This window comes from Chenopodium quinoa, unplaced genomic scaffold, assembly GCF_001683475.1.
Source record: "Chenopodium quinoa cultivar QQ74 unplaced genomic scaffold, ASM168347v1, whole genome shotgun sequence".
Classification (NCBI taxonomy): Eukaryota; Viridiplantae; Streptophyta; class Magnoliopsida; order Caryophyllales; family Amaranthaceae; genus Chenopodium; species Chenopodium quinoa.
The window spans coordinates 15,158-24,866 of NW_018742512.1; the positions used below are offsets into that span (position 1 = coordinate 15,158).

At 34.4% G+C, this 9,709-nt stretch overlaps 1 protein-coding gene and 1 pseudogene across 1 annotated transcript; one reads left to right on the top strand and one right to left on the bottom strand.

Moving 5' to 3' along the window:
- Positions 1 to 1,496: 1,496 nt before the first annotated feature.
- Positions 1,497 to 4,077, top strand: LOC110719881 (calmodulin). Its single transcript, XM_021898862.1, has 2 exons — positions 1,497 to 1,710; positions 3,413 to 4,077. The coding sequence occupies exons 1-2, from the start codon at positions 1,635 to 1,637 to the stop codon at positions 3,784 to 3,786; spliced, it is 450 nt and encodes a 149-aa protein (XP_021754554.1). The 5' UTR covers positions 1,497 to 1,634; the 3' UTR covers positions 3,787 to 4,077.
- Positions 4,078 to 5,046: 969 nt separating this feature from the next.
- Positions 5,047 to 9,056, bottom strand: LOC110719880 (annotated as a pseudogene).
- Between the last annotated feature and the right edge of the window lie 653 nt (positions 9,057 to 9,709).

Sequence of the window (9,709 nt, forward strand, 5' to 3'; positions counted from 1 at the left end):
ACCAATGAAATTTAACCACTTGTAAATCCAATATAATTTCGAAAATCAATTAGTCATTACATAAACCTTGATTTGATGTTAAAGAGTTGAATGAGTTGCGTAATAATCTTTATTACTCTTGTTAACACTTGACTAAGCATGTGATTAGTAGTTAATTAAATCAAAGTTTAAATTAAATAAAAGTTTATTGATAAAGTGGTAATGACATTCTAATCGAAAGAGACAACAAATGAAATAGACAAAGAAGAGATACTAGAATAGTCAACGTGAGATGTTGATGAGGGAATGTGGGGCCCGCCACACCGCGTAAAGTTCCGCGTAACCTCCGTGTCTGCCAATCGACGATCATGTGAAAAAGAGATAGATTTATCAAATGATATCTATTGGTTTTTTTTTTTTTTTTTTTTTTCCTTCTTATTATTATCAACGAAAAAATAATAAAAAGTTCATTTTGTAAATATCTAATCTAAGTGCACAAATTCTTGTTTGTGGCTTGCCATATCGAATAGCCTAGTCAATATGGATTACCTCGTTAGTGTTTTAAGGGAGTTACTCGGTCAGAAGGGGTTAGTTGGTCTCGATTTTTTTTTAAAATAAGTCTCTTTTATATCCAATGCTCTTATATTTTAGAGAGTGAACGAGAAGATGTGCTTGTTCATAATCTTCAATTTTTCATGTAGTACGTTTAACTTCGTTAGTTTTCTTTTGATGTAATCCTATATTAGATTCTTGTTTCCAGGATAAAAGTGAATGCAATAAATGGAAAATAACTAATGAACACTTGAGAAAAATTATTCGTCAAAATAGTTTTTATTATATCCATCCACAATTACTTGTAACATTTTGTCATTCCAAATTGCATCAAATTAATTACACTCTCCATTCAAGAATGATTAAACGCTATTTTTTTTTTTTCACTATTTGCAAATTCACAATATTACAATACATGATACTTTTTTTTATCCACTTTTTCCTCTAAAGGCAAAACCCATGCTCATTTTATATGGACTTTTTTTTAATTCGTTTGAAAATAAATAATACTTCGTTGCAATTAAAATGAAACCGACTAATCCATGTAATATCTACGAGTCGTCCCCTTGAAGGGAAGACTTGACATGACAAGTCATACAAACCTCAAAAATCAAATGCGAAACCGAAAGACAAGGGGAAGGGGGACTACAATGCAAGAAGATGCCCCACTTTTCTCATATTCAATTATTCATTAACACCAAAAAAAAAAGAATTAATGACAAATTTAGTAAAAATATCAATAAATATATGTTAAACGTAGATTAATTATTTTTATACTATAATAAGCAAATTAATCAAAGGAATTAAGGTGGCCCACTACCTTAATCTTCTCTTCGGCTCTTCCTATATAAACGAAGAACATTGGCTAATATTAAGATAATAAATAAACTTTAAAAAAAAAAAAAAAAAAAATTGTGATACCCTAAAAATAAATAGAAATATATACTACGTATTTGCCTTTTTTTTTTTTTTTTTTTTAATTTTTACAGTTTTCCTAAAGTTGAGATAGATATTCATTTTTTGGAGAGAGAAAATTCAAAGAGAAAAAACAAGTTTTTGTTTTTAGAGAGAGAAAGAAGAGAAGTTTTTTAGAGAGAGAAAAAATGGCGGAACAACTCACCGACGAACAGATCGCTGAGTTTAAGGAAGCTTTTAGCTTGTTTGACAAAGATGGCGATGGTTTGTTCTTCATCTTCTTCGTTTACTAGATCTGATTTTTCTTTTTTTTTTTGGAATTTTTTGGTTTTTGTTGGTTTATTTTGCGTCGTTTTCGGGTTCGATTGATTTGATTTTTGGCGTTTTTGACTTGTTTAATTTGTGTTTTTGTTGATTGATTATGAGAATAATGTTGAAGATCTGTTGTTTTATGCGTTTAATTGATTTAATTTTAAGATAAAGGTGATTTTTCAATTTGAATTGATGGATATGAGAAATGTGCTAATTGATTAAATTGATGAAATATCATGATTTTTTTTGGATAATTTGATGAAAATGCGTTGAATATTGTTGACTTTGTTGGTTACTTCGTTTAGGGAAAGGAACAAAAGGTTTATTTGTTGGATTTTTTTGAAACAGTGAATAAAGTGTTGGATTTATTCGTCATGTTAGGGTTTATTGTATCGACGGTATCGTTAAGTTGAGTACTGTCTCGACGGAGAGATTCGTCGTGATTTATCGAAAAAATGAATTTTTGAGTAGATTTGTTTTGGAATTTGATGGAATTTCGCAAAATAGGATAATAGTAATTGTGACTTGTTGATTATTTAGTGATGTTTTGTACCTCTAAACTACCCCGAAACTCGTCTTGATCGCATTTATGGAGGTGGTTGTTGTTGTTATCCTTGTAGGGATTCATTTTGGGTGGTGATGGTTGTGAATTGATCACATGGGAGGTATAAGGTATGCCGGATTTGTATGGAATAGATGGTTTTTTTTATTGATAATGGGTCAATGGACTCAATGGGAAGATCTTTTGTGTAGATGGCGCCTTTTAAAGATAGATTTTACTAGGTCTTGTGGGTTTGTTTTTTTTGTTGATTGTGCTTCCAATCTTGTGGTATGGTATCGGTTGCGAATATTGTTGTATGAAAAATGAATGAATTTGCGCTGGTAGTAGATTTTTTTGTCGATTTCTTTGACATGCAAAACATAGTTAGTTGAAACTTTCGAAATCAATATTCTAGTTGAAATTGAATGTGATTTTTACTGCACTTGATGGACAACTGCTCGCCTTCATTATTATTATTATTATTATTTTTTACCTTGTTCAATTTAATCATCCCAGCATGTGATGGTGATCTCAATTGGTAATTGTTTTGTGTTCTGTGTTTTTGTGGGTGTATGCTTTTGATTAATTGAGCCAGTATATTTTAGTCTTGTAAATCAATTTTATGGTTTACGTGAATGATGGTGATCTTAACTGTGCTTTAATTATTGTATTCTACTTGTATATTTTATTCTGGGCTTCATTACCGGTTCTTTGCTGTATCCTTTGATAGTTACTTGGCACCAACTATACCCCTTGGGCACTTTATCAGACTGTTGTGCTGTATGATTCTCATCCATGCATAATTCTGCATGCTTTTGTTTACTGATTTTAGGTTAGATTGTGCTATTTGTAGTATCAATCTGGTAGCTTATACAAGAGATGCATTACATTGTATAGATTGTCGCGATGACACTGATGACTTAGTGCGACACTATCTATTGCCGTACCCTTACTGGGCTATCTTATAAAGAAACATGGATCTGTAAAATTGTGATCCTTAATTGCTAAAGTTGTTACTTAGTTTAGTTTTTAGACTATTAAGTTAGAGGTGAATCAGGTGATGAATACTTTGTCTTCTCTTTGCTGTCACCTGACCTGTTTTTATTATTGCAGGCTGCATCACCACCAAGGAGCTCGGAACAGTGATGAGGTCCCTTGGTCAGAACCCTACTGAGGCAGAGCTTCAGGACATGATCAATGAGGTTGATGCTGATGGAAATGGTACTATCGATTTCCCTGAATTCCTCAACTTGATGGCCAGAAAGATGAAAGACACCGATTCTGAGGAGGAACTGAAGGAAGCTTTCCGTGTCTTCGACAAGGACCAGAATGGCTTCATCTCTGCTGCTGAGCTACGCCATGTGATGACAAACCTTGGTGAGAAGCTTACCGATGAAGAAGTTGATGAGATGATCCGTGAGGCCGATGTCGATGGTGATGGACAAATCAACTACGAGGAGTTCGTCAAAGTCATGATGGCCAAGTAAGGATTTCTCTGGTGGTTGATGGAGAAGGGGGGGAAAAGTCAAATTTGTAAAATGGCTTAGTGAATTATTATGGGACCTATAGCTTTTTTTTTTTCATTAGTAATTTCTGATGCATGGAAACCAGATATTTAGCGATGTTGTGGTTATGTGATTTCTGTTGATCCTTGTTTACCCATTACTGTAATGATGTCTTGTCTTGGTGACTTTATGTTTTCTTCTGGTTTCTATTGTATCCGATTCGCTTGGGAGAACCAACTAATTTTGATGAATGGCTTGACTCAATTTCTCTGATTTTCGTCGTCTCATCTTTCCTTCAGCGAGTTTCCATCGTCGTTATTATGTACATTTTCCAGTTCATCTGTATTCGTAGCATGAAGTAATTGGATGGCTATACCCAACAGTTTATTAAAAATATATCCTATTATCTGAATTTTCTGGATCGTTTTGGTGATGGTTTAATCATCTGTGATAGTTGGGCGTTCATTTAACAGGATAACTTGTAGGTTAGGTTGTATATGCTGAATGTAATTGTCGAGCCCATACCTGACAGCCATTCGTCCTATCGGAAGAAACCAGTTTTTATAGTTTCGGACTACAATTGCTACTCAAAATCCAAGCGATACAAATAACAACCTTATTCAACAATTTGTCGCTAGTTTGCTTTTGAGATTAAAGAGACTTAAATGTAGAAATTCAAAGGAAATCAGTTGTGATCTAATATGTACATCGAAGTAAATTGTGCCATCCTTATCATATCTTCCATAGTACGAGATTGTACTCTATGGTACTTCATCAATTATTTTTTGACAAGGCTTGAAATGAAGTATCGTAGTTTTAAACAATAACGGGGTGTTTGGTAGGAGGGTTGGGATTAAGTGGGATAAGAAGGTGAAATTAATAAATAGGATAAGAATAAAAATAGTGTATTTCATTATTTGGTAGGGATTGAGATTGGATTGGAATAACTAATAAAATACAAAATTACCTTACTATTCTTTCTTCACTCTCTTCTTCTTTCTCTTTCATTAAGAGTACAAATGTCTTTTACCCATTAAATTTAATCACCATCCCTTATACCACCCCTATATCTCCCTTTTTTTTATCCCCCTCCTAATTCCTATCCCTCTAAACAAACAATAGATTTGTTAAATCCCTCCTCTTTTATCCTATCCCTCTAAACAAGCTGTAAGGACACAAATCATCGAGTATAACTGTAAGATTAAAACAAATGCAAAACGTCAACATTCGATCAATCAGGAATGTTTAAAAGTTATTTGCACTTAATTTTCTTGAAACTTATTAGAAGGTGCAAAGAGCAAAAGGCCAAGATGACAGTAAAAAAAAACTCCCAAATAGACAAATACATATTCATTACAATGTGTCAAAGCAACTTGTCAATGGTGCCACCCTCTAATGGAGACAAAGTGACACTCTATGGGGAGGGGTATAGGCAGAGAGAAAAATGATCTAAAACAACAGTATACGACAGTCACCAATTACTGTCTACATTTGATTTGAAATCATAATCTCTTCAAGCTCTTCTTTCTCGCATCAATCTTCTTTTTCTCGGCCTGGGCCTTCAAACCAACATCCTTCTTTTGCGCTACAGGTGCCGCAGCTGCTGGCGGCACAGTTGAAGACCCTACTGCTCCATTCTCACTTAATGGCAGAGCTCCCGCAGGCTGATCTTGAAGGCTCGTTGCCTTACTGCTAGTCGTTGAGGAGGCCAGAGGGGACGGTGAAGGAGCCCCAGTGTTTGCTAATGTGCTTTTCTGATCAGCATTTTGAGCTGTGTTGTTTCTCTGGTCGACATTCAAAGCTGTGGTTGACTCAGAAATTGCGCCATGCTTTAGCTTGGATTTAGGCTTGGCATGGATTCCTGTGTACAATCTGCCAAAATACACCAATATAGATTGATAAGATAAATTCAAAAAAACCTGTATTCCAAGAATTATTTCACTTAACCATTCAAAATTGTGTTTTCCCCCTTTTCAAAAGACTCTTTATCTTTTGGTTTGTAGTCTCTTTTTTTTTTTTTTTTGACAAACTGGTTGTAATCTTAATGATTATTAGATTCTTTACTAGCTACATAAATCACACGTGTGGCAACGATTATCACTCCCTCCCGTCCTAAACTTTCTTCACATTTTTGACTTTCCCAAGGTTGTTGCCCCCAAATCACCTTCACATTTCAGCTGCAACTTAAATAATTTTTCTACGATTTCCTTTCCATCAACCTTATTTCTCACTTTATCCTAACAATTCCTCTCGACTACTCTTCACTTCCTATCCACTTCCATACATATTACTACTTGTCAACTTTTAGTCTCTATACCAACCCTACAATTTTTTTTTGTTTTTTTTTTTTTGGGTGGGGGGAGGGGGGGACGACGAGCTGAAAGTAAAGGGTAGAATTTTTATTTATTTAAAAAAAAAGTGAAAAAATAAATAATAAAGAATATAAGCTTACCTAGCAAGCCTTGCATACTCCTCGTAGTTTTCAAGCAGCATCTTGCCAGCTTGCTCATTCAAAGCAGATTCCGGAAAAGGTTCAATAAGTAAGCATCTTATAACCTGTTTTCAGGGAAACAATAACCACAAATTGTGTGAGAATTCCACTAAGAATAGAAACAGGATCTCAAGGGCTGACATGACATGAAAACACAAAAATTAAAAATAAAAAAGAAAAGTCGGCAGCACAAACCAAAAGAACATGTCGCAATCCCAGCGTTGGGTTCCAATCCTTTTTCAAAGTGTTGACACAAATTTCACCATTATTCGCGATGTTAGGGTGAAAAAATCTTGGTAAGGAAATAACCTGTCATCAGTATGGTAAATCATTATTTCTAAATCATAGTGGATAAGTTCTCTAGACGGAAAAAATTTGCAGTACACATCAGATACCAACTGGCAGCAAAAAAAAAATTAAAAGCATTGGTCAATGAAGCAGGCCAAACAGTAAATAGACTAAAGAGGGGAAAAAACCTACTATATGAGCTCTTACATTCCCAACATCAACATTTTGTTTCTGGTTACGTAAAAGACAGCATATTTAAACATAATCAAACTTGAAAGCCACATATCAGTGACCAATTCATGGGGAAGGCCAAACAGTAAATAGATTAAAGAGGGGAAAAACCTACTATATGAGCTCTTACATTCCCAACATCTAACATTTTGTTTCTGGTTACGTAAAAGACAGCATATTTAAACATAATCAAACTTGAAAGCCACATATCAGTGACCATTTCATGGGGGGGAAGGAGGGGGGAGGGGTGTACAATCACATTCATGTATAGAAACATCAGAGGAGATATTGAAGCATCACATGTAGAAATCATCATTAATGTAATCAATCAATAGTCTATCAGCAATTTGAAAATAGGAAATTATACAAGGGAATGTAACCAAAGAGACAAAGATGTACTAGCAAATGAAAAAGAAATAATTACCTTTGGGAGGAGTATGGGGAAAGTCACTCGACAATATCAATTTCATGCGGAACACACCATTTTCATATGGGGTTACAGCTGCAAAATTCAGGAGCAGATGTCAACAACAACATTATAAATGCATAGAAATCATCATGCCTAATTAAGAGAGAAAGATAGGAAAACAGACCTGGGCCATCTATATCAGCAAATATGGTCGTGAAATCATCATCATTGACGCCAACTTTGATTCCTTCCGGAGGAGTTTCATCTAGATTTTTTAACTCTTTTTGCGAGCTGCTTAATCACATTTGGCGGAAGATTTTCATTTGTAGCCTACAGTGAAAAAAAAGAATATTAGCCTTGGTCACACAATGAAAGGTCTATGAATTTCACTAAGCTAATGCATCGATGTGAAACACCACATATATACTAAGGGATCTCCGTGCAATAAGATTTGAGAGTCTGCCCAGTATAAACATCAGAAACAGAGATGCAGTTTTGGAAGAACCAACCACTGCGAAAGCGGGCCGCCTAAAAGGACACTACTTTCAATATTAAAAAAGAGAGGTAAAGTTGAAAACCAAAAACTACAAAGAGGAAAGAGAAGAGAATGCCTAGAAATCAGGTTAATGTAACTGTATCAAAACTTGGTGCATGTTTGGTATGGATATTGGATAGAAAATGGAATGGAAACAGATAAGGAGAAATTGTAATGTAGAGTGTTTAACATTATTATATGTTGTTTGGTAACACTTGGAAAGGAATCACTGGTATCAAATTGGGGTTGAGGTTAACATTTTTGTTATTATAGGGTTGAGAGAGATAACAAATGAAGAATAATGGTTACGCCTAGTGTTTTACCACACCTCTCATACAAAAAATAAGTTAATGGAAATGGTTAATTAATTTCATTACCACCACTCAAAAACACTGTACCAAACATGCTCTTAATGAGCACACATGGTACTTGACTAATCAGCCATATAGTCGATGAAAATAAGAATCTCATTAAATTCATATTGGAATTCAGTAAGATTTTTGACATCAAATCCTTTCCCTGAAACCTACTTATAACGTGCATTTATAAAAACATATTACTATACTGCTAGACTTAGGTCATATCAAGGCAAAAGAATTAAAAGAAGAATATAGTAGGCAAAATTACCATTTAGGCAAGTTATTAATTTGACAAGCTGCTTTGACCTTTAGCTTTCACCTGACTCTTTGAAGCTCCTACAACCACTATTGCAGAGGTGAGGGGCTCCGAGCAGGGTTATTATCTGCATAAAAAGAACAAGTTAGGATATTTAAATAAATACAAGAGCTATAATGTTTCGTACATAAACTACAAAATAAAATCCAGGCATGTTTTATTTCAAAGCACACAATACCCTCTAGAGAATCTACTGTGCTATTGCTTGCTTATATTTTGAGTTGCAAAACTTGCTAGCATGAATGCCTGATAGTGTAGGTCTTCTTGTAAACATCATTAACTACGACAATCTTGTTTTACTCTATTCAAATTAAACAGACTAAAAAAATTTGAAACCTTCTCTGCTGACTATAAACACACTAACACAAACTTCCAAGGAAGTGCTGTATTGTGTTGTTTGGCTGACCATGATTATGATACTTGGGGAGAGTGAGAATTCTCTACAAAATATAATTCCCAAAACAAATGAGATGTGACACCCAGTAAGTGCGAATGTCGACCAATATGTTAAGCAATTTACCAGGAGCCATATGAAAATATGCATATCGAAATATATTACCAATAGTGCAGCTTTCTGTAGCATCTAAGAGTTAAAATCCCTTGAACAAAACAACCACTTATTCCATGCTAGATGATCCCAAAAAAGTAGTTTAAATCCCAATCTTTAACATCACAGGGACATAAAAACGATTTTCCACCCTTCACAGCATAGTTACAATCAATCCTCAACCGAAATTTAGGATCAGCGACATATGTTTTTCACCAGCATGCTGCATGAGCTCCTTCATGAAAGTCATTACTAAGATTTATGCTCTCTCCCCATGGTGCTTATTATCACTTTTCATACAACCACTTTCCCGAGTGATTATTAATTTTCATCTTTTCATGAAGATAAATTTGACATAAAGTACGTTATAACTCATTAAAGTTCTTCTCCAGCCTTCAAATCTTCAAGTGACATTCAAACACATAAATCAATCGTCAAAATTCAAATTTTGGACCAATTGTCAAACTATCCTCAAAGTTAACCTATATGTAACGTATCATCAAGTAGGAAATATAAACTCTTTCCTCTCGAATAATAGTGATAGAGAGAATAATTGAGCAACATTTTAAAAACATAACGCGTAATGATCAAATCCTTTTACTAGTAACAATAATTTTAAAAAAGAGCCACATTCTAAATTAGAAATGTCAATCATGTAATTCGGATGACTGCCTCCCTTTTAGCAAAATTCTAAAATCAACTACTTCGAATCCTCTCCCTAAGGTAGAA